Source organism: Triticum dicoccoides, chromosome 2B, assembly GCF_002162155.2.
Source record: "Triticum dicoccoides isolate Atlit2015 ecotype Zavitan chromosome 2B, WEW_v2.0, whole genome shotgun sequence".
In the NCBI taxonomy this organism is placed as follows: Eukaryota; Viridiplantae; Streptophyta; class Magnoliopsida; order Poales; family Poaceae; genus Triticum; species Triticum dicoccoides.
The window spans coordinates 506,151,670-506,177,570 of NC_041383.1; the positions used below are offsets into that span (position 1 = coordinate 506,151,670).

General features: G+C 47.4%; 1 protein-coding gene and 1 pseudogene across 1 annotated transcript; both read right to left on the reverse strand.

The window, feature by feature from the left end:
- Positions 1 to 1,556: 1,556 nt before the first annotated feature.
- LOC119360963 (cell number regulator 2-like) lies at positions 1,557 to 4,876 on the reverse strand. Its single transcript, XM_037626386.1, has 4 exons — positions 4,820 to 4,876; positions 2,179 to 2,266; positions 1,857 to 2,072; positions 1,557 to 1,636 (listed from the first exon to the last, which is right to left on the reverse strand). The coding sequence occupies exons 1-4, from the start codon at positions 4,874 to 4,876 to the stop codon at positions 1,557 to 1,559; spliced, it is 441 nt and encodes a 146-aa protein (XP_037482283.1).
- A 153-nt stretch (positions 4,877 to 5,029) lies between these two features.
- LOC119360964 lies at positions 5,030 to 6,262 on the reverse strand (annotated as a pseudogene).
- Between the last annotated feature and the right edge of the window lie 19,639 nt (positions 6,263 to 25,901).

Genomic DNA, 25,901 nt, shown 5'->3' on the forward strand with positions numbered 1-25,901 from the left:
TTCTGGTCTTCTTCCGGTTTTCATTTTTTAAACTTTTGCGCATCTCTTTTATATATAGGTTTTGTAATAAATGGTGTACATTATTTCAATACTTTTGACATTTTTAAAATTTACACCAAACTTTTTTCTATGCGGCATTTTTTCAGATATTGTATATTAAAAAATGCAATTTATATAACAAAATTGTTCATTGTATATTATACAATAGTATTCAGTGTGTATTTGTACAATAATATTCAGTGTGTATTTTCAAAAAATATCGCATAATATAAAATTTTCAATATTTTTATATATATATATATTAAAAAAACGTCACCATATATTTTAAATATGTTCATCTAAAAATTAAAAAAGGTGTTCATATAATATTCAGTATAAATAATTTCAGTGTGTATAACAAACTGTTCGTATATTATACAATAGTGTTCAGTATCTACTTATAAAATAATTTTCAGTGTGTATTTAAAAAAATATCGCATAATAAATAGTTCAGTATAAATTTAAAATATGTCGAGTATTGAGAAAATGTTCACCATTTACTACAAAACCTATATAAAAAAGAAATGTGCGTAAATAAAAGAAATGGAAAACCGGAAGAATACCCAAGATCTAAAAAGATAAAAGAAAATTAAAAATGATTTTACACAATAATTTTTTAATACATGTCAAACCTTTTTTGAAATGTACATGTATTGAGCTGAAACTGATGCGTGGGACACACCTGTCAGGGGCCACATTTCAAAAAAGGCGTCAATTATCAGTGTGTACGTTTCAAAACCTATATAGAAAAGAAATACGAAAACCTATATATAAAAGAGATGCGCAAAAGTTTTAAAAAGGAAAACCGGAAGAAGGCCAGGACTTGTCTTAAAAGATAAAAGAAATACGAAACAAAAAAACGCATTAAACAAAAAAAACGCATTAAAAAAACGAAACAGTTTTCCGGCAACAAAAATGGTTTCTAGTGTATAATATAAAAATATTTAAGCATTAGCTATTTCTTAATGAGTGGCGTAGCGTAGTGGTCACCTGGCCTTTCCCTCGGGCAACCTGTCGCGTTTCGAATCCTCACGGGCGTGCGTTATTGATTTTTGCAGGTTTTGAGTTTTTTCTGCAAACGAGGCCCTTTGTGTGATTAAATATAAGCCGAAGGGTTTTTCTGTAAAAGAAGATGCCACATCTGCCCCTGACAGGCGGGCCCTGCTGTCAGTTTCTCCGTCAATACGAGTTCGTTTAGTCCGTTTTGCAACGCCGCGTTCCAAAGTTGGTACTGACACGTAAAAATTATCAAACTTGATATCAATCTGTTTCCAATGCCCCAATTCTGATACTTCTGTGCAATTAACTCTGTGGGGTTGAACGGATGGAAAACGACTTGCAACAGAAAGGCACACGCAGGAACCATCATCACAAACACAAATTAACTAACTGGCGACAAGACAGAAGTACTAGGAGCTGGTAGCCTGGCAAGGCATTCTTTCTCTTGAGCTGGAAGCCGGCATTATCATACACATCCATGGTGACTGCATGGATTGGATTCGAGCGATGCGGGCACACTAGCGAGTCATCCCCGAGTAAGCCTGAGGCGCGACGGTGGCAGCGCTCTTCCCCATCTTCTCCATGTTGGCGTGCCACCCTGCACCAACAGACAAGAAGAAAGCTGATCAAGACACCGCCGCGCAAGGCCATTCTAGAAGCAGCTAGTGCTAGCACATTGCTAAACCACCGCAGCTCCGAAAGCGCAAACGGACGAGCCGATCCAGTTGGGATTTGTGATCGGTGACCGGCACGGCGTGGTTACGCTGTCGACGCACGCAACGAGCAAGGCTCACGATCGAAGGATTGTGCGTACGTACCGAGGCGCATGTCAAAGCCGCGGTTCTTGAGCTCGCGGTACTCCTGGCACAGGGCGCAGAACTCGCAGGACCAGTGGACGCAGCAGTCGGCGCAGGGCTTCTCCTTGAGCCCGTACTGCTCCCGCAGCCTGGAGCGGTAGCAGCAGGAGTAGAGGCAGCCCCATCCCCCCGTCACCGAGGCCAGCAGCATGTACAGCGTCCCGCTCACACAGCACGCTGAGTTCGTTCGTTCCATGCATCAATATTGTCTTTCAGCAATCAACAGAGACGTACGGAAATAATTTAGTACTAGTAGTTGGTTCACCGGACACAATGAACTCACATGTGCCTCCCCTGTCGACTATCTCGGCGATCCTCCCGAAGGCCACGCACGGGCAGAAGAACGTCAGGCAGCCTGCAGCACACACGCGCTAATTATTTTGGCCTGTCGTCACTACAAGTGTTGAGTAATGTGATTGTATTAGGAAACATAGGTTATGCTAGGAATTATTCTGGCTTTCCTTATACTTCAAGTAGATCATGTACTCCTATATATATGCCCACGAGGCTCAAGCAAAACGAACAAAACTATTCCACCAAATCCCTCTCTTCCTTCTAACATGGTATCTATCGCAAGTCAATCCTAAACCCTAGCCGCCGCCGCTTCCGCACTTGCGCGCCGCCCCCGGGGCGGTCGGCCTCCATGACCGCCGCCGGGGGCCGCGCCGCCCGTAGCTAGGGTTCGTCCGCCGGCCGTGTTGGCCGGCTGCCCTAGAGAGTCTTTTTCCCGATCCTTTGATCCGGGTTTTTCTCTCTCGCCGGTCGTTTTGATCAGCGTCTACTTTTGGTTTTCCGATCTTTTCTTCATCGGTTTGCGTCGCCCACCGCCGCCGTCGACACCTCGTGCCTCTACTCCGACATCGGCGCAACCGGCCGGCTACTTCACCGACCCGGCGGCCTCGCGTGACAGGCAGCCCTCAAGGCCGTCGTCCGCGCGCCGGCCCGCCCGTCGATCTACGCCGGCCGTCACCGCCCTGCTCCGACAGGGACTCCTGCATCACCCCGACCCGGCGGCCTCGCGCCATGCGGCGGCCAATCATAGCCGCCCTGCCGCCCGCCGCCGCCGGCTTCATCTCGGACTCCGCCGCCACCACGCCTCCACCGAGCGGCGTCCCCGACCTCGCGCGCGATCGGCTTGATCACCCGCTCGCCGCCGCGATCCGCCTCATCTATGCCCCGCGACCGACCTGACCCGTCAGTTACGCGCGCCTCCGCAGGTCCCGTGAAGATCGTCGCCGAGTTCAGCGCGCCCCTCCGTCGATCGAGCAAGGGGCTGCCGCTGCGTCGCCCCGTCGGGCCGCAGCGCCGCCGCCCCGTGGTTCTTCTCCCGACTGCACCGACCCGCGTCACCGCTGCGTCGCCCCTTCGGGCCGTAGTGCCGCGGCCCGCGGTCTACCGCCACCCCGAGGCCGTCCGCTCCAGGCCGTCCCCGTGGCTGCACCGACCCTCGCGCCGCCGCTGCGTCGCCTAGTCGGGCCGTAGCGAGCATGGCACGCGGTCCACGCCGCCATCTCGAGGCCATCCACGCGGTTGCACCACCCCGCGCTTCGCCGCTGTGCCGCCCCTTCGGGCTGTAGCACCGCTGCCCGCGGTCCCTGCGACCATCCCGAGGTCTTCCGTCGTCACCCCGACCTGCCCGCCGCCGCTGCGTCGCCCCTTCGGGCCGTAGCGCCGCGGCCTGCGGTCCACCGCCGTCCCCGTGCGTCGACTTCCTGTGGCATGCGCCACACCACCTCATTTGGCGCGGGAACGCCACCGTCTGCGCCGGTCTTCGTCATGCTATCGGGTTCTTCGCCTACTTCGAGCAGCGGCGCCGCGCTCCTGACCTAGCCGCCGCCGCCGCCGTCAGGCCGCCGCCGCCGCTCTTCTTTTGTAGCCGCCGCCGCTACCCCCGTAGCCGCCGCAGCCGCCCGTCCACCTCCTTCGTCTTTGTCCAGCACCAGCCCGTCGCCAGCGTCGTCATCATCTACCCCGACCGCTTCATCTACTCCGATAACCGCGGGCGACATTGGCCCCATGCCGATTGGCGCCGCAACTGTCGTCGAGTCCTTCTCTGCTGGCCTCTCCGACTTCTTCGACATGGCGTACAGCTCGTGCAGGTCCCTGTCTATGCATGCCCGGTGTTGGCAACACCGCCGCATGCCTTCGTCCATGACATGTCCCCAGGCCCGGCAAGCCTGGTGCGGCACTTCGTCAACTTCGTCTTCGTCCGTCTACGCATGCCCGGTGCTGGCAACACCGACGCGTGCCTTCGTCTACGATGTGTCCCCGGGGTTGGCAACCCCGGCGCGATGCATCGTCAACATCATCTACTTCCTAGCGCATCACTACTTCGGCACCACTGCGCCCACGACTAACTCGGCGCCTCCTTGCGCTCGCGGCTCCACGGCGACTTTCTCGACACCGGCTACCCCGACTCGACATCGACCACGGCATTCTTCGCACGGCTACCTCGACCACGGCTCCACCACCCACGCTCTCGGCTACATCGACAAACGGCACAAAGGGCTACCGCCTGCTTGAGCAACCTCGTTGGTTTTCACTCCAGCCACGACTCCGCGATGCGTCGACCGTTACGACAGTGGGGGGGTGTCCGTCGGCTTGCCTTCGGATTCTTCTCCAGTCTCACCGTCTGCGTCGCTACCGTTGTGACTGCGGGGGGATGTTGAGTAACGTGATTGTATTAGGAAACATAGGTTAGGCTAGGAATTATTCTGGCTTGCCTTGTACTCCAAGTAGATCATGTACTCCTATATATATGCCCACGAGGCTCAAGCAAAACGAACAAAACTATTCCACCAAATCCCTGTCTCCCTTCTAACAACAAGTTCACTATCAGTATCAGGGCTTCCAAAGCATGCATGCTTATGCTTGCCAGCGCGAACCAAAAGTATTTTCTAGGGAATTAGCTTACAGCTGCCAACATCGTCACAGCAGCCGTAGAGGCCAATCGACCAGGAGTCGTTGTTCAGGCTGGCCATGGGGATGTCGCGGGCTGCCTTGCCGCCGGCGCTGTGAGACTTTTTTTAACGGAGGCAAAAGCTTTGCCTCATCCATTAAATAAGAGACAAAAGAGTTTGTTACAAGTCACCCAAATACACGGCATGCGGATTATTCTCGCAAAATTAAAGACCCTAGCTTTTTTGCACCGGCGACGATCCAAAGGTTGGCCTCGGTAGAGATGGAGGAGAGCAAGATTGTCGGTGGAGCACTCTTATGTTTGAAAACTCTTGCGTTACGCTCGTTCCAAATTGTCCATGACACGAGCATGATGAGGGATGCCTTGGCTTGTCGGTTTGGCGTGCCGTCGGTGCAAGTACTCGCCCACCAATCTTTAACCGAGTCAAATAAGGGCCAAGCGGAAGTGTCTAGCCCGAGAATGAGGAATTTCTCGATGACCAATGACCAAAGCCTTCGAGTATAGCGGCATTTGTAGAAGAGGTGAGGTCCGCATTCTTGCACCCTCTTGCAAAAAAGGCAAAGATCACAATTTGGCCACCCACGCTTTGCCAACCTATCGGCGGTCCAAATTCTATCTTGGAGCACCAACCAAGCAAAGAATTTGATTTTTGAAGGTGCCCAAGCCTTCCAAACCATCTTATCCATGGGTGAGAGGACATCCCTAGGTATTGCGCCTTGTATGCAGAGGCCGCCGAGTATTGCCCACTTGCCGTATGTTTCCAAAGGATGTCGTCCTCGGGGAGATCGTCGAGATGGACCTCAAGGAGGAGCATCCAAAGAGCGAAGAACAGTGTGACGTGCTCAACAGAAACAGCGGTGGGGGGTTTGATCTTGAGTATCCACGCATTGTGCTTGAGCGCCTCCCGCACCTTCCAATTTTTTCTCTTGGAGGCCTCATAGATGAGCGGAACAATGTCCTTAGGCTTGCGTCCAAGGAGCCAAGGAGAGTCCCAGAAGGGGGTCTTCGCGCCGTTACCAACGATGATGGTGGTGGAAGCATAGAAAAAGTTGAGGTCCTCCTCGTCGCATGGGTTTCCCATCCCCACCCACATCTTGGTGGCATCCTTCCATTCATACCACGACCACCGCAACCTGAGAGCCCGAGTGAACTTGTCGGTGTTGAGAACCCCAAGCCCCCCATACTCAAGAGGCCGGCAAACAATCTCCCAATTCACCTTGCATTTTGCCCCCGTCGTCTTGTCCGAACCAGACCATAAGAAAGCTCTCTCGAGCTTGTTCACATTGAGAAGGATGGTTGGTGGAATGACCAGCGGGGTGGCGGGGTAGACCACTTGGGATGTGATCACGGACTTGACAAGGGTCGTTCGCCCGATGGTGGTGATGTTTTGACCATCATAAATTGATAACTTGCTCGCAACTTTGTCCACGAGAAATTGGAGGTCCATCAACTTGAGCTTCCAAACAGAGAGGGGCAGGCCCAAGTATCGCAAGGGGAACGAAGCCCGTGTTGCCGGCAGACTTTGGGTTAGGCGGCCCAAATCAAGATGGTTGCAGCGAATGGGCACCATAGAACTCTTCTGGAAATTGGTGCAAAGGCCCATAACCTCTCCGAAACCCCTCAAAATGCTTGCAAGGTTGTCCACGTCCTTTTTGACCGAGGCCAAGAAGACGGCTGCGTCATCCGCGTACAGAGAGGTCCTCATCACGGCTCCCCTACCTCGGATTTTATGGAGGAGCCCCTTTCTCGTAGCTACATCAAGAATTCTTTGGAGCGGATCAATGGCGATGATGAAGAGAAACGGGGAGATGGGGTCTCCCTACCAAAGACCTTTCCCATGCTTGATGGGACACCCGGAAATACCATTGAGAACGATCCTCGAGGATGAAGAGCTAAGGAGGGCCGTCGGAAAACAATGGCTGGGATCAACATCTCCAAGACCGGTGGAGGCTTCTCCATCAGCAAACCGCGGGCTGCAGGCCTCCCAAAGGTGCCTCCGGCGGCCAGGGTGGCTGAGCTGCTAGTGTGCCACACCTTAGGCATTGTCAAGGATGGGGGAGACGTCACTAACTCCGTGATGGATGCCTTCGCAGAGCGATTCAAGGAGCAGCTGCCGCCTGACGTGATCGTGGCCATGCGATGGTTGTTTAAACTCGACAACGACAGGGCGACGGATGTTGAGGAGGCCCTCATTGCGCATGGAGGGGGAGGTGCTCTCGATCTGGAGACGAGCGATGCCGGCATCACGGCTCAGCAGGCGGCCACCTGACTGCTCGTTGGCTCTGTCCAACTGGGGTTCTTAGTCTCAATATGTTAGTACAAAATCATAAACTGCTACGTGTTTGGTCCAGGTGTAAGGGTACTCTGTGTGTTTGGAGTAGTCTGTATGTTGGCCTGTGGCCATGTATCCTTAGTGGGCTACGTTCTGTTTCCTCTGGATGGCAATGTTCTGCTGTATGTGCAACTTTCAAACCTTGTTGGTTGTTCTCTGTGTGTCCCAAACATGTTCATGCCCCTGTTGCTGCTGCTTCGGCCACCTCCGCCATGTGGCCAGGCTACAAGGTGCTCCTGGTTTTAATATGATAGAACAACCGATCAATTTCCTGAGCTGGAACGTGAGGGGTCTCAACTGCCCGGATCGACGCTCCACTGTCAATGCCACGATCGCCTCCTCGTCCTGCCATGTCATTTGCCTCCAAGAGACAAAGCTCCAGCATGTCGATCAGTTCACGGCAACCTTCCTAGGCGGGCATAGTCTGCATAGCTTCGCACAGAGACCAGCAACTGGTACCAGGGGTGGCATCTTGATGCTTTGGGATGATCTGCTTGTTGATGTTTCCTGCATTAACTTCACTACGTACTGCCTTTCCGCCATGGTCCGGGTGAGAGGGACCGACGCCCTCTTCAAGATCACTTCCGTCTACGGCCCCACGGATTACTCCTGCAAAGATGCTTTCCTTGCCGAGCTACTGGCAGAGAAGCCGCCACCTGGGACGGCGTGGCTTGCCACCGGAGATTTCAACCAAATATACCGGGCTAGAGATAAAAACAAGAGGAATGTAAACCGCAGTAGGATCAATCGTTTCAGGGCAACACTTCAGAGCTGTGAGCTCAAAGAAATTCACCTCCAAAACCGAAGATTTACGTGGAGCAATGAGAGGGCAAACCCTACCTTGTGCAAACTAGACTCGTTCTTTTGCAACGCCGGGTGGGACACAACCTTCAACACCCATGTCCTTAATGCGCTTTCCTCCTCCCTCTCCGACCACTGTCCGCTACTTCTTGCCGACAACAAGGGACCAAGAAGACCTCGGGTCTTTAAATTTGAGAATTTTTGGGCATCCATGCCCGGTTTCAACGCGGTGGTCCAAAAGGCATGGAATGGGAGGGTAGAACACACTGAGCCATACCAAATCCTACATCACAAGCTCAAGAAGACGGGGCTCCGCCTCTCCGAGTGGAGTAGGGGCCTTTTCTCAAAGGCTAAAATTCACCTTCAGGCAGCGCTTTTGGTGATTCTACGCCCTGACATTGCCCAAGAGGATAGGCTTCCCTCCACCGAAGAACTTGAGCTCCGAGCCAGGCTCAAGAGAAGGGTCATTGCCTTGAGTGCGCTCGAAAGATCTCGCAAGAAATAATGTGCAAGAATTTTCAATCTCAAAGAAGGGGACGCCAATACCAAGTTCTTCCACCGCCGTGTTAATGCAAGGAGAAGAAAAAACCATATACATAGAATCAAGAACGAGCTTGGTTGGGTCACCGAGCATGACGCCAAAGAGAAGCTAGTCCAAGACCACCTTTCAAATGTCATGAGCAGAGGCCCTCAAAGCCGCGAAGATTTCAATTGGGAGGAGCTAAATTTTGAACCTCTCGATCTGCATGGCCTTGACTCCCCTATGTCTGAGAGTGAGGTTCTCGAAGCGATCAATGACATGCCAAGTGACAAGGCTCCGGGGCCAGATGGTTTCACGGGCCTCTTCTTCAAGAAGTGTTGGGACATTATCAAGCACGACCTCATGAGGGTTATCACGCGCTTTGACTCCCTGCACACTGCAAACCTCCAGTGGCTAAACTCTGCAAACGTGGTGCTCCTGCCTAAGAAGGAAGGGGCGGAGGGCATCGCCGATTATAGGCCCATCAGTCTCATCCACGCAATCGCGAAAATTATCGCGAAGGTGCTCTCCATGAGGCTCGGCCCACACATGACAAACCTCATCTCTAACGTCCAAAGTGCCTTCATCAAAACAAGAAGTATCCACGACAACTTTTTGTATGTTCGCAATCTTGCTTGGCGCCTCCACAAGAGGAAGACACCTTCCCTCCTTTTCAAGCTTGATATTCACAAGGCCTTCGACTCTGTTAAGTGGGAGTATTTGCTTGATCTTCTCCAACGGCGAGGCTTCCCAAGTAAATTCTTGATTGCGCTGTGAGACTTGGGGTTGTAGGGGAGGACTATCAGAAGGAAGCTCGTCGGACTTGTGTGTGTGAGTGAGAGCTGCCGTGTGTGCGCCGAAACTGGATCATCTAACATTAAGAAGGAAAGTTAGAGAAGCTACAATCCCCCAACTTTCCTTCTTGCAATCCATATGATTAAAGCTAAAATGATTTAAATTAATATGCAAATTACATATTTAATGTGTAAATTCATAATCATTACATACAAACAATTTGATGGTGAAATAAAATTAATTATAGATTATTTATATCTACAGTAAATATCAATAGTAAATAATCCGCTAAACGTCTCTAACATTCCTTTTTCATTTTACACTATGATTACACTGTAGCATCGTGACTTTGCTTCTCTATGTTAAAGGATCCGCATCCGTGTGCACCGTGGAGCGCGTATTTAACAACGGAGTCGGGTTCTTTCGGTCCGTTTTTCACGCGCCTTGCGACAATGTCCGTTGTCACCAGCGAAGCGCCAGTGTCCTAGGTTGTGGGTGCTGCATCGTGGTGTCTGCGTCATTGCATGTTTGCATGTGAGTTGGGACCGACCTTATCCAAGTTACTCGGCGCAGTAATTCAGAGCTAACATTTGTCGACGAGTGAGGGAGCATGAGACTCCAAACACTCAATGTGTGTACCACATACACGAAGATATAAGGCCAACTCCACCGCCTAATTCTAAACGGACGTCCATTTTATTCGGATTCTATCCGTTTGGGTAGGGCAATAGGGTCGTGTCCGGACAGTTTTCGAGATGCGATGGTCGTGCGCCCAGCGTGCGGACGCATCCCGGCCACATCTTGTTCGCGTGCACATTTCTTTGCAAATCCTTAACTTTTTTTCATCATTCATTTTTGGTACATGATAATACATCAGCACATTTTGACTAGTAATGCAAGGCCAAAGAAAATAAGAACCAAAAGAATACATTTAAGAAGATACCTAACTTCCATAACTGCTCCCTTGAGTTGGGTTAGGGTCTTCTCGATGCACTCATTGTTGATCTATGGAGAAGGCTCGACGTTGCACCCTCCTTTCTTCTTCAAGCCAGAAGTCGATGTTGCTTCCTCACACCTAGTATCGTGCCTAGCCTCTAATCTAGCAACAAGTGTACTTGTCTCATCTACAGCCTCTATGCTAGCTAAAAGTGCACGAACATGTACTAAATTTCGCTCTATCAATATATCGATGTACTCTTCTTCCCAATACCAAAACTTGCATCCATTTTACACAATAAAATTTGAAGTTAGCACAACTAGTCTAATCCGAGAGCACAAACCGAAGCTAAAAAGAGCACATACCCCATCGTTTAAGCACTTGATGAACACCCATCCGGGATGTTCCGGCGTTGTAGACACGCGGCGCACCACCATCCTTGGACAGTGGTCGCACTTAATGAGGGGCAATGGTGCGCCGACGAGCTTTTGGGCAAGCACCGAGCCTGGCCGGCCATCATTCGTGTATCTGCAGGCGGACCACCGACGGTGCAGATCCGAGCGGCTAGAGGATGAGCCACTGCCTGCATGTGGCCTTGCGGCCCTGCCAGGGCCTTCCGGCGAGGTGCCCGGCCAGTCCATGGCGCGGCCCGGCCTCCCACAGCCGGGCGAGCTCAAGACCGACCAGATCCGCCTCAAATCCGGCCGGCAGGTGTGCAAACCAGGTGGTCGTGGTTGGGTAGCTCGGCGGCGCCGAGGGGAAGGGGCTGGGCGAGCGCGTGTCTGAGCTGCATGGCTGCAATGACAGCGGCGGCGGCGGCGGCGAGGGCAAGAGTGGAGAAGAGTGGAGTGGGGTGCGGCCAAAGGGAGGGAGGGGCGGATAGAAAAAGGCCCGTCCTGTGCCACCAACGGGCGGGCCAGGGAAGGACACGCGCAGACGGCCGGCGCGTCCGCTTGGTGTCCGTTTCACCTTAAAAGCGACGCAAACTTGGGCCGCGGATGGGTCGAAAGCGGACACAAAACGGACAAAAGTCTGTTTGCTCCCGCGCACTGGGCCGCTCGATTTGTCCGTTTTATCCCAAACGAACGGGGCCGGACAGGATGGGATCGCGTGGTGGAGTTGGCCTAAAGTTACGCAAAAGAAGAGGGTCCTTTCACGCCCGGCCGACTCGTCCAAATCAACTTGATGGATCAAGTAGCGCGCGCCCGTGCCTTTGCGTGTGAGGGCATGCCCAACGGGCTGCCCCATGGTGCTGCTCCGCAGGGCCAGCTCGGCTCGGATCCTGCAATTCAGGTTTGGGTGATGCTTTGGAGAGGAGGCGGTCTCCTGCACAGGAGTTAGCCACTCTAGGATAAAAGTAAGGGAAAGGTGGGAAAAAGGGAAGAGAGAAGGTGGGGAACGAAGGAAGAAGAGATAGATGGGAAGAAAAGAATTGAGATGGATCCACTAGGATGACATCTACCTATGCATACCTCCATTGATTGAACAAAAGTGTGAATGCTAGTTTTAATACTTTATGTTTAAACAAAGGCATGGAGCAGCATCAAGGTGATGCCTCCGTTGCTCGTGCCCTGAGAGGCTCCGTCGGATAACTTGGCAGTGTCGGGCTTGCGGCACCCTGTGATGTCCTCGCCGATCGATCTCATCGATAGGCAAGCCAACTGTTGCGCGATAAAGCCTTCGTCGTTATTAGCTGTCTACATACGTGTGTATTATCGGCGTCCGGCCAGCAGAGCACCTAGCTTTCTCCACTACGGCGACGAGAGTCCAACGGACATCTGAAAATCTGAATATCAAGTTCCAAGTGGGGGGCACGAATTCGCTGTTATTTTTTTTTAACATAGTACAGAAGCAAGCTCATATATACACGCATACACTCATCCCTATAAACGCACACACCCTACATTTATATGCACCTCCAATAGATTGAGCCGACATATCATATTAAGATTTTACGAAGTCATCATAGATACCTCGTAGTCGACGGGAATGTCTCCTCCCACCGAACGCACATCGTCGAAAATCCTAAAATAAATCCGTTGTTAAATTAACCAGGTGATATTGAACTTTTTTATTACAAAAAAAATTAAATCAATTATAAAAGTTCATTGAAAGTACAAATCATCTTAAATATAACAAAAATTACATCAAAATTTTGAGAATGTCACTCCTGCCACTAAAAACTGTTGGAAACATGAGCAATTTACCAAATGATTTTATTAACAGAAATATTAGATAAAGTATAGCAGTGATAAAACAAGTCATGCGATTTGACAAAGAGAAGGTAAACAACATCTTCATATATGAACTGTAACTAAACACATCTAGAGCAGGCAGTATAGCAAGTTGCATATATGAAACAGAGTCTAACATATCTAGGGCAAACACTAGATGAAAGTGCATATGCGAAGTAGAACATAACATATGTAGGGCAGAAACTAGAGCAAAGAACTGTGGCAACACTTCTAGCAAGAACACGTACAAGATAGCAGCAGAAGAAGCACTGGACTTTGGGTCGACATTCTCTCCAGCCATGTCGTCAATGAGGTTGTCGATGTCGGGGAAGAAGTCGTCGTCGGGGAAGTAGTCGTCGGAGACCATGATGAAAAGGCAGTAGTCGCGCGGAGCGCTCCCCAAAAACCTTATCACCCTTCTCCCGTACAGGACTCAAAAGGTGCGGTTTCGGAGGCCTACTGTCCCGACCTGCGGTGCACGCCGCAAGCCGGGATGGGGAAGATCGTAGCAGTAGCTCAGTGGTCGGGAACTCTGAGGCGAGAGGGTTGTGTTGTTCTAGTGCATCTCTCTGAGAGGAGCGACCTCCCTTTTATAGGCGCAAGAGAAGGAGGCGAGAGGGCAGCGACGGGAGGCGAAACGAAAAGACGGAGATGAAATGAACAGCCAGCAGCCGAAGGGCTGCACCGTTCGCATTCGAACTCCACTTTCGCAAAAAATCTTTTCACCTTTCGGGTGACCTTTCGTATACCCATAGTGCGTGGCAAAAATTTAGACATTGTCTCGGCTCATTCCCGCAACCCGCGGCGCGTCGTGACGAGGCATGGCGTGGCGAGGCGGGCAGAGGAGGAGGAGCACGTGTGGATGTCCCTCTTGTTCTTATGCTCATACAAGTGGGGAAAGAACCTCCTTTATAAAGAGGTTCAACTCCCTCTAAACTAGCAATGTGGGACTAAAGTTTAGTTCCATCTCTTGCCTTGCACAAATGGGTTGCGTGGGCCTCTAGGATTTATTAGGAATTTCTGAAACTGCTTATTGGGTTAGGCCCAAAATAGATAAAATTCCAGCAATCCCCCACCAGATCCCAGAGGCACACAAAATTTGCCTTTGGTTCCAAAACTCTGTTTTATATACCGGTACTGCACTGGAGACTGTTAAGTTGAACTTCCACCTAGAACTCTATGTTACACTAGTAAGCAACTTGAACAGTAGACTGAGCTTGAATTGCAAGTTTTTTGTGAATCTAGCTTCACACAAAGCCTTGACCGATACATGGTTACCGTGGGTCTTCCCCATGGGTGAAGCTTATGCGTCATACTCCGTGACCTTTCATGAGTTTACTAGAGAGAACCCTACTCTCATAGATTGCGACCTTTAACAATCAGACTCATATAGGTGTGTTCTTCAAAAGATGTTCTGCAGGACAACATCTCTGCTTAAAAGAGCCACTTAGAACACATTAAGATATACATCAACCTGCCATGCAGATTAGGAGAGTATTGCATCTTCATGGAGTGGTATTGTTAATAGTAAGGATACTCTCCTCTCAGTTGATCAACAACTTGTCTTCCACATCTAATTCACGGGATCTCCGATCAGAAAGAATAGGTTACCACTGTGAACAACTCATATTGTGGGTCTCATACCCATCTCCCTCAATGCATTATCTATCACATTACGTGATAGACCGTTAGTAAAAGGATCTGCTAGATTTTTAGACGTTTGGATATAATCCAATGCAATAACTCCGGAGTTTCTCATTTTCCTGACAGACTTTAACCTTCTCTGAACGTGCCTTGATGACTTCATATTATCCTTTGAGCTGCTCACTTTCGTGATTACAGTTTGATTGTCGCAGTTCATAAGGATACCCGGTACAGGTTTCTCAACAACCGGCAAGTCATTCAAGAGCCGACGAAGCCAATCTGCTTCGACCATAGCTGTATCTAGTGTTGTGAGTTCTGCTTCCATTGTTGACCTCGTTAAGCTGGTCTGCTTGCGAGACTTCCAAGAAACAGCGCCACCTCCATGAGTGAATACATAACCGCTCATGTCCTTTATCTCATCAGCATCTGAGATCCAGTTTGAGTCACTATACCCTTCAAGCACCTTTGGGTGCCCGGTGTAGTGAATTCCATAATTCGCATTGCCTTTCAAATAACGCAAAACTCTCTCTAGAGCTTTCGAATGCTCATCTCCTGGTTTTGAGATAAACCGACTCAGTTTGCTAACAACAAAAGAGGTGTCAAGTCTTGTAGCATTGGCTAAGTACATAAGCGAGCCAATAATCTGAGAATATTTCAATTGATCTCTAGCAATTCTTCGATTCTTTCGAAGTAACACACTCGCATCATATGGTGTTGGAGAGGGCTTGCAGTCACTATAGCCAAAGTGACTCAAGATCTTTTCCACATAGTGAGATTGAAGCAATGTAACCCCACCATCATCGTCTCTCAACAACTTGATATTTAGAATGACATCAGCCACTCCTAAATCCTTCATCTCAAAACAGCGAGATAGGAAATCCTTTACCTCCTTAATAACATTCAGATTTGTTCCGAAAATCAGTATGTCGTCAACATACAAGCAAAGGATAACTCCCTCGCCCCCACCATGGCGATAGTACACACATTTGTCAGCTTCGTTTACAACAAAGCATGCAGCTATTAAAGTTCTTTCAAACTTCTCATGCCACTGTTTGGGTGCTTGCTTGAGTCCATACAGAGACTTCAGCAACTTGCACACTTTTCCTTCCTGGCCATCTAGTACAACCCCATCTGGTTGTTCCATATAAATTTCCTCGTCCAACTCTCCATTTAGGAAAGCAGTCTTAACATCCATTTGATGAACGAGAAGACCATGTGAGGCAGCTAGTGAAAGTAGAACTTGAATAGTGGTCAGTCGAGCCACAGGTGAGTAAGTATCAAAGAAGTCTTCCTTTTGGGTATAACCCTTAGTCACGAGCCGAGCCTTGTACTTTTCAGTAGTACCATCATGCCTAAGCTTCTTCTTGAATACCCATTTGCATCCTATAGGTTTGCACCCATAAGGACGATCAGTTATCTCCCAAGTTTCATTCACCAAGATAGAATCCATCTCACTACGAACCGCTTCCTTCCAGTAGTCAACATCTTCAGATGCATAGGCCTCTAAAATAGAACTGGGAGTGTCATCTGTGAGATACACAATAAAATCATCACCAAAGGACTTTGCAGTCCTCTGTCTCTTGCTCCTAGTAGGAACTTCATTGTTCTCCTCCACAGGACTTTCAAAGTGTTCCATCGAAATGGCAGGTTCGGTGATTGTAACTGGTTCCTGATTCGATGAACTAGGCATATCTTGATTAGATGAGGTAGTCCTCATGGGAAAGATATATTCAAAGAAAGTCGCATCATTCGACTCCATGATCGCACCGACATGCATGTCAGGTACCTCAAATTTTACAACCAAGAATCTATAACCAATGCTATGAAAAGCATATCCCAGGAAAACACAATCCACGGTCTTTGGTCCAAGCTTGCACTTCTTTGGAATTGGCACATTGACTTTCGCCAAACAACCCCAGGTTCGTAGATAAGAGAGCTTTAATCTTTTCTTATCCCATTCCTTGAATGGAGTTATCTCTTTATTCTTTGTGGGAACTCGGTTTAGGACATGACATGCAGTCAACATCGCCTCCCCACACCTGATAGAGGCAGAGGTGTCCCGTCTTTCGATGAGATGGTGGCTATCGTTTTGGTGGAAGTCGACTTTGACGATCCGACTACGAACGTGTGAGGACGTCGCGCCTTAGCAATCGCTAAACCAACTCTGAGAGGTTATTTACCACGCCGGAGCACGATCAACCTGACCACGAAGGTCTATTTCCTGCAAGCAAACGATGAACAAGCAAGAAACTAAGATTGCAATCTGGATATTGTGAATAACAGAGGAAAGCTTTATTAATGAAGGTGGGGTTTTGTGACGCCTTTGTCTGGTTGTTGAACACAAACGAAGTATGCGAAGTTGCAGCTATGGCGAACTTTTAATCTAAACAAAATCTAAAGTCTAAACGGTGCCCTAAGGGCTGTATATATGGAGGAAGAGGGGGGGGGGGATTTCATGGCCCTTGGTGAAGGGGTCCGAAACCAACCCTATCTCTTGTTTCCCCACACATACGGACTTTAAAAATAGCCTATACTTATGTATTTCGAAATTACATGGGCCTGGCCCAATAAAAAGGTGACGCATCACCTAGAATAGCCTTTGGACGAAATTTATGAAGTGGCATCTTGTATATTTTGTCCAAGGCTTTATGCACTCGTTATGGTGGCTTCAAAGTCCTGAAATCATCACTTGTAACTCCATTCTTGTTCCCCTTGCGCATGCCGTCTTCTCTATGCTTGTTCTTGCTCCAATATTCATCCTTCTCCAAGCTAGGCCCTTCATTTGTAAGCAAAACAAATATATCCAATTTAGGCAGCATCATATTTTTATGAACATTAGAATCATTACCAAGAAACGAAAGTACCTGGTAATTTAATTGGCGTGCGCGAGCTCTAGTAATTGGTCCAGCATGTATAGCAGCAGGGGCTGTGGGTGTAACAATGGTATTGATGTCCTCATCATCCTCCCCTTCTTGAAATGAAGTCGTCCTCGACGGAAGTTTATCTTCCTCACCCAAATAAGGCTTCAAATCTGCAATGTTAAAAGTGGGACTAACCCCAAGATCTACAGGCAGCTCAAGTTTATATGCATTATCATTTATTTTCTCTAACACCTTAAAGGGACCATCAGCACGTGGCATTAGCTTTGATTTGCGCAAATCGGGAAATCTATCCTTACGCAAATGTAACCAAACAAGATCTCCAGGTGCAAACACAACATGTTTTCTACCCTTATCTCCAGCAAGTTTATATTTAGCATTCATACGCTCAATGTTTTCCTTAGTTAACTATGCATTTTTAAAATCAATTCAGCATGTTGTTTAACATCAAAATTAACCTTCTCCGAAGATGGAAGAGGCAACAATTCAATAGGTGCACAAGGTAGGAAACCATACACAACTTCAAAAGGGCACATCTTAGTAGTAAAATGCAATGAACGATTATAAGCAAATTCAATATGAGGCAAGCAGTCCTCCCACATTTTCTTATTATTCTTCAAAACAGCCCTAAGCATAGTAGACAATGTTCTATTGACTACTTCAGTTTGGCCATCAGTTTGGGGGTGACAAGTAGTACTAAAAAGCAGTTTAGTCCCCAACTTAGCTCATAAACATCTCCAAAAATGGCTAAGAAATTTAGTATCACGATCTGAAACAATAGTATTTGGCACACCATGCAAGCGAATAATTTCACGAAAGAACAAATCAGCAACATTAACAGCATCATCGCTTTTATGACATGGTATAAAGTGTGCCATTTTCGAGAATCTATCCACGACAACAAATATGCTATCCCTCCCCTTCTTTGTTTGAGGTAAACCTAAAACAAAGTCCATAGATATATCCTCCCAAGGAACACTAGGTACAGGCAAAGGCATATATAAACCATGAGGATTGAATCGTGACTTAGCTTTTTGACATGTAGTGTAGCGAGCAATAAAACGCTCAACATCCCGTCTCATCTTTGGCCAAAAGAAATGTGTAGCAAGTATGTCCTCCGTCTTCTTCATGCCAAAGTGTCTCATTAATCCTCCTCCATGCGCCTCCTGCAACAACAAAAGACGAACGGAGCTAGCTGGAATGCATAGCTTGTTAGCACGGAACACAAATCCATCATTAACGACAAACTTGTTCCACATTATTCCTTCTTTACAATTTTGCATTACATCTTTAAAATCAACATCATGCACATATTGATCTTTGATGGTCTCCAAACCAAATATTTTGAAGTCAAGGTGTGAAAGCATAGCATAGCGACGAGACAATGCATCAGCAATAACATTTTCTTTTCCCTTCTTGTGTTTAATGACATAAGGGAAAGTCTCAATGAATTCAACCCATTTAGCATGTCTACGATTCAGTTTAGCTTGACTTTTAATATGTTTCAAAGATTCATGATCAGAGTGTATAACAAATTCTTTGGGCCATAAATAATGTTGCCATGTTTCTAAAGTCCGAACAAGAGCATATAATTCTTTATCATAAGTAGAATAATTCAAACTAGGCCCACTCAATTTTTCAGAAAAGTATGCAACAGGTTTGCCATCTTGTAATAGCACACCTCCTAATCCAATTCCAATAGCATCACATTCAAGCTCAAAAGTCTTATTAAAATCAGGAAGTTTGAGTAAAGGAGCATGTGTCAACTTATCTTTCAATACCATGAAGGCTTCTTCCTGTGCGGTACCCCAAACAAAAGGCACATCTTTCTTTGTAAGCTCATTGAGAGGTGCAGCAATGGTGCTGAAATCTCTCACAAAACGCCTATAGAATCCAGCAAGGCCAAGAAAACTCCTCACTTGTGTGACCGTTTTGGGCTGCGGCCAACTCTCAATAGCTTCAAGCTTGGCTTTGTCAACTTCAATTCCCTGTGGAGTAACAACATAGCCAAGAAAAGATACTCGGTCGGTGCAAAAGATGCACTTCCCAAGGTTACCAAACAAACGTGCATCACATAGAGCAATAAAAACATCACGTAAATGTTCCAAATGTTCTTCCAAAGATCTGCTATAAATCAGTATGTCATCAAAGTAAACTACCACAAATCGTCCAATGAAAGCATGTAAAACTTCGTTCATTAATCTCATGAAAGTACTAGGTGCATTAGTTAACCCAAAAGGCATGACTAACCACTCATATAATCCAAATTTAGTTTTAAATGTTGTTTTCCATTCATCTCCCAATTTCATACGAATTTGATGGTATCCACTACGCAAATCAACTTTGGAGAATATTGTAGAGCCACTCAATTCATCAAGCATATCATCTAGCCTAGGAATAGAATGACGATAACGAATAGTAATATTATTAATGCATCTATAATCAACACACATACATGATGTATCATCCTTTTTCGGCACTAGAATAATAGGAACAGCACAAGGACTAAGGGATTCACGTATATAACCTTTGTCGAGCAGCTCCTGTACTTGACGCATAATCTCCTTCGTCTCCTCTGGATTGGTACGGTATGGTGCACGGTTGGGTAATAATGCACCAGGAATTAAGTCAATCTAATGCTCAATCCCTCGAATGGGAGGTAATCCTGGTGGCACGTCTTGTGGAAAGATGTCAGCGAACTCCTGCAAAATGTTAGTGACAGCAGGAGGCAAAGAGGAAGGCACGTCCTCGAATGAAAATAATGCCTCTTTGCACACAAAAGCATAGCAAACAGATTTGTTGAAATCTAGCTCATCAATATCAGATTTAGTGGCAAGTAAACATGCACTTTTCAATTTAATTTCAGAAGCAACACTAGATGGTTTATTATTAGGCTTCATTTGTTGCTCAAATTCTTTTGCCATAATCTGATTTTCACTCTTATTCTTCTCCTGTTTTGCTTTATTGGCTCTATTAATATCATCTTTCAAAATGGAATCAGGAGTCATAGGAAAGTAATATTTTCATCCTTATGAACATGAGTATACTGATTGTTTCTACCATGGTGTACAGAACTTTTATCAAATTGCCATGGTCGACCAAGTAATCAGGAACATGCTTGCATAGGTACCACATCACAATCAACATAATCAGCATATATAGAGATACTAAAATGCACACGAACAGTACGTGTTACCTTAACCTTGCCGCTGTTGTTCAACCATTGGATGTAGTAAGGATGTGGATGTGGTCTTGTGATGAGAGATAGCTTCTCCACCATCTCCATGCTAGCCAAGTTGTTGCAGCTCCCTTCGTCTATGATGACGAGCATAGGACGTTCCTTCACAATGCCCTTTGTATGGAACAAATTATGCCTCTGATTTTGCTCAGCTTGTGTGACCTGCACACTCAAAACACGTTGAGCAACTAAACATTCATACCTATCAACGTCTTCAGGAGCCATGTATTGCGTCTCATGATCAGAATCATCTCCACCGTGTTCTTCACTTGTAATAAGAGCTAAAGTCTCCTCATCATAGTCACTAGCGGACTCATACCCACCATCCTCAGTAGCAATCATCACATGCTGAGATTTGTGATTTGCATTCTCGTGCATAATGTCCTCTTCCCTTACAACGATGACAAATAATATCACTTGTGTGCCCTGTTGATGCCATGGAAGAAGAAGAGCTCTATGCAGGCCCGGTAGGTGTGCTCTTGGCAGATAGTGGTGGTTGCCCCTGCTTTCTTGTATCACGGCTGGAGATGGCACCTGATGGAGGTGCTGGTGCAGTGGAAGTAGAGGACGCACGCGGTGTCCATGATGAAGGTCGACCTGTAGAAAAGTTAGTTCGCGCCAATGCTTGTCAATCCTGCACTTCACGTTCAGCTTTACAGGAAAGATGGAATAAATGAGTGATATTAGTATACTCCTTATACTCTAGAATGGTCTGAATCTCTCTATTTAATCCACCCATAAAACGTGCAAGCATAGCTCCATTCTCCTCAACAATACCACATCTAATCATGCCAGTTTGTAATTCCTGATAATATTCTTCTACAGAATTTTTCCCTTGTCTTAAACGCTGCAATTTTTGAAGCAATTCACGTTGATAATATGGTGGAACCCAACGAGTACGCATAGCAGTTTGCTAAGCAGCCCAAGTAGTTGGAATAGGATATAATCTACAATGTTCAGACCACCATACACATGCAAAACTAGTGAAAGCACAAACAGCAGCAGCAACCCGTCTCTCCTCAGGATACTATAAACATGTAAAACGTTGTTCAGTTTCTAACTCCCAAGTAAGATATATATCAGGAACATATCTACCCTCAAATGGTGGAATATTCAATTTCAGTTTAGGAATATGGTCATTATCTCGTACCTGAGGTGGTGGTGCAGGCCTACCATTGCGATTATTTGCATGTGGACGACCTGGTGCTAGTGCTGGTGGTTGCACGTAGTGCTGATTTTGATCAACCTCATCCTCATAATCGCCTGCATAATCGTCATCCTCCTGGGTACCACCAGCAGCAGTAGCAGGAGCCAAAGAAGCATCAACAATAGGTACAGCAGCACCAGAATTTTGACCAAGCTCAATTGGAACGCGTTGTGCTCATCCCACATGATTTGGATGCCGTTGTAGTTGTTGTTGTTGTAGAGGTGCGACAGGTGCAGCAGGCGGTGGTTGTGGAAGACGCCCGAGCAATTCATTAAACTTGGTATCGAGCTTTGTTTCGAACGTCTTCTCAATGCCATCTATCTTCTCCATGGCCTCTTCAAATATGTTTAGAACATCTTGCACGTGTCCACTCATCATTTGCTGAAATTTATCATGTAGCTGTTTGTTCGTCATGTTCTCCCAATCAGTCTCATCGGCTTGTGATCCTGCCATGGTCAGCAGCAATAGAAACACAAAAGAATATGATCCTACAAACTAATAGGAAGTGGTGGTGATGGTGGTGTGTCACAAATCCTTCAAGTGAATCTCAAATTCTTACCAGTTCTTACCCAGCAGCAGGTGGTGATCGGCAAACATTGTAGGAAAAACTCTCAAAGCTTGGATAGAGCGATTACCAGGGAGAGTCAAACGCACGACGTAAATATATGTGGAGCTGGGAAGGCTTATGATATGGTAGCAAAAAGGATCAGCAATAATCAATTTAGAGATGCAAAGTTGAATAAACGCTCAACGACGGTACTATGTTGGTCCTAGGCTAGACTGTGCTAGAGACGCGAGCCTAGAACACTAACAAAATCACGATGCTGCACGGAAACAAGGGAGAAGCCCACTCTGGAAAAAATGTGTGCTCTTTTGTTTTGCTCTTTTTTTTTGACTAAAATCACTATAATGGCGAGTGTCTCAAAACTCTTCCCATGTCAGGATAACAGGATAGACATGAAATTTTTTCGACCAATTTTTTTTCCGACTACCCGGACCCAAAAACTAGAAACGGGTCAAAAAACTTTCTATAATAGCGACTGTCTCAATACGCTTGGAAACACCTAAAAATAGGATAGCCAGATTTTTTTTGTCAAGTGTGTTTTTGGAAAATTTTGGGCCTAAACGGAGGGTGGTTTCCGGACTCTTTTTTTTGGAAACCAACCTCTTCTACGGACGGCAAAAGATTGTTGGAATCCGAAACCTACTCAGACAAGGAAAACACAAATCTGTAAACAGATGGATCTCGAAAGTAAACCTAATATGAGATGGACTCGGAGGGGTGGTGATATATGGATGTGGGTCAGTGTTGGTATATGGACTCGGATCGGTGTTGGTATATGGACTCGGATCAGTGTTGGTATATGGACTCGGATCGGTGTTGGTATATGGAGTGATGGTAGATGGCAGGGACGATGTATCTGGTGCGGTGGTGGTATATGGCAGCGGATGATGAATCTGGTGTGGTGGTGGTATATGGCAGCGGATAATGATGGTGCGGCGGCATCTGAATACCCGTGAACAGAACTCAAAACTCTAAAATACTAGACGCTAAGACCAGCAACTAGACACGATGATGCAACCGAAAATTCAACAAAGTAAAATACTAAAAAGACTATGCAAAGGCTCAGATTGGTTCGGATATGATGACCTAACCCTAATTTTTTTGTGGCTTTTTCGTGGACTGTAGGTATGAAGAACAGACTCGATCTAAATACGAAAAACTATAAAATCTCACTGAGCAACCTAGAAATCTGATACCACTTGATAGAGCCAAAGGTGTCCCGTCTTTTGATGAGATGGTGGCTATCGTTTTGGTGGAAGTCGACTTTGACGATCTGACTACGAACGTGCGAGGACGTCGCGCCTTAGCAATTGCTAAACCAACTCTGAGAGGTTATTGACCATGCCGGAGCATGATCAACCTGACCACGAAGGTCTATTTCCTGCAAGCAAACGAAGAACAAGCAAGAAACTAATATTGCAATCTGGATATTGCGAATAACAGAGGAAAGCTTTATTAATGAAGGTGGGGTTTTGTGACGCCTTTGTTTGGTCGTTGAACACAAACAAAGTACGCAAAGTTGCAGCTATGGCGAACTTTTAATCTAAACAAAACCCAAAGTATAAAAGGTGCCCTAAGGGCTGTATATATGGAGGACGAGGGGGTAATTTCGTGGCCCTTGGTGAAGGGGTCCGAAACCAACCCTATCTCTTGTTTCCCCACACATACAGACTCTAAAAATAGCATATACTTATGTATTTCGAAATTGTATGGACCTGGCCCAATAAAAAGGTGACGCGGCACCTAGAATAGCCTCTGGATGAAATTTATGAAGTGGCATCTTGTATATTTCGTCCAAGGCTTTATGCACTTGTTATGGTGACTTCAAAGTCCTGAAATCATCACTTGTAACTCCGTTCTTGTTCCCCTTGCGTATGCCGTCATCTCCATGCTTGTTCTTGTTCCAATATTCATCCTTCTCCAAGCTAGGCCCTTCATTTGTAAACAAAACAAATGTATCCAATTTAGGCAGCATCATATTCTCATGAACATTAGAATCATTACCAAAAAACAAAAGTACCTGGTAATTTAATTGGAGTGCGCGAGCTCTAGTAATTGGTCCAGTATGTATAGCAGTAGGGGTTGTGGGTGTAACAATGGTATTGATGTCCTCATCACCACCGTGCCTTGGAGAGACCCGATGTGTCTAACATGGTGTTAACCAAATCAGTTAGAGTACGATTCTTTCTTTCGGCAACCCCATTTGAATGAGGTGAATAGGGAGGCGTCCTCTCATGGATTATACCATGTTCCGCACAAAAAGCATCAAATTCGTTGGAAAAATACTCTCCTCCATAGTCGGTGAGGGAGTCCTGGATAATGGGGTATACGGACAGCCGGACTGTATACATCGTCCGGAGTATAGAAGCGTCAAGATACAAGACTCAAGACTTCGGCTCGTGTCCGGATGGGACTCTCCTTTGCGTGGAAGACAAGCTTGGCGATTCGGATATTATGTTTCCTTCCTTGTAACCGACTCCATGTAAACCCTAGCTCTCCGGTGTCTATATAAACCGGAGAGGATGGTCCTTAGAAGGCCGATCACAATTGCAATCATACCATCATAGGCTAGCTCTTAGGGTTTAGCCTTTACGATCTCGTGGTAGGTCTACTCTTGTACTACACATATCTTCAATATTAATCAAGCAGGAAGCTGAGTGTTACAGTACACTCTAGCAGCTAACGAGACCGAGCGTGAGTGTTTTTCTGCCTTCGAACTGAGCCGAACCCCCTCTATGTTGCGCATGGGCCTCCTTTTATATGCTCAAGGGGTCGCCGATAGGTGGCAACGTAGACAAGGGTAAAAATGGAAAAGGAGTTGCGGTTGGTACAACTACCTGTATAGTGTATCCTACCTAACCCTGACGGCAGGGGACAAAGGCATTAAATGCTCGTCTGTGTCGCCCAAACAGTGCAAAAAAGGACCGTCAGGGACGCCACCGTTCGCCACGATGGTAATCTTGTCAGCGTCGCTTGCCACCTCGCACTGCTCGCTGCACAGCCTCTTGCCACGCGCGCCTGGAAAGGCCCCAGGGCGACACGTTGGTGGATGTGCTGGAGCGCGGGTACAGGGTGGTAGCTTGTCGCGGCAAGCTGTCGGTGTACTAGAGTAGGGGTACCCTAGTATCCCGAACTTGTGCACGGGCAGTTGCAGCACCCCGCGGCAAGGCTTGCCGCGGCGACCGCCAAGACCCTCCGTGGTTCCTTTGGAGCCATTCAAGAACAAAGTATTCAAGCCAAGGAGACAAGGCCCCGGCAAGAGGAGCTTGCCGGGAAGGCCAACCAAGGCATCTCAAGGAACTTGCTGCGACGCGCCTCGCGTCCCGGCAAGGTCCGGAGAGCGACAAGCCTCCGGACGCGACAAGACAACGACCACGGCGAGGCGCTTGCCGCGACAAGCTACCACCCTGTACCCGCGCTTCAGCACATCCACCAACGTGTCGCCCTGGGGCCTTTCCAGGCGCGCGTGGCAAGAGGCTGTGCAGCCAGCAGTGCGAGGTGGCAAGCGACGCTGACAAGATTACCATCGTGGTGAACGGTGGCGTCCCTGACGGTCCTTTTTTGCACTGTTTGGGCGACACAGACGGGCATTTAATGCCTTTGTCCCCTGCCGTCAGGGTTAGGTAGGATACACTGTACAGGTAGTTGTACCAACCGCAACTCTTTTTCCATTTTTACCCTTGTCTACGTTGCCACCTGTCGGTGACCCCTTGAGCATATAAAAGGAGGCCCATGCGCAACGTAGAGGGGGTTCGGCTCAGTTCGAAGGCAGAAAAACACTCACGCTTGGTCTCGTTAGCTGCTAGAGTGTACTGTAACACTCAGCGCTCCCGAGCAAGAACATAATACACTAAAACATGCAGCAGTAGGAGTATTATCTCTCCGGAGAGCTCCGAAGCTGGGTAAACTGCTCATGTGCTTCGCCTCGATCCGC

What these genes read in the sequence shown, in the direction of transcription:
- LOC119360963 (XM_037626386.1), bottom strand. Translation starts at nt 4,876, where the DNA reads ATGGCCAGCCTGAACAACGACTCCTGGTCGATTGGCCTCTACGGCTGC. An exon ending in TCTACGGCTGCTGTGACGAT is followed by an intron (nt 2,267 to 4,819) that starts GTTGGCAGCTGT and finishes CAAAATAATTAG; the next exon opens with CGCGTGTGTGCTGCAGGCTG. An exon ending in AGTCGACAGGGGAGGCACAT is followed by an intron (nt 2,073 to 2,178) that starts GTGAGTTCATTG and finishes GAACGAACTCAG; the next exon opens with CGTGCTGTGTGAGCGGGACG.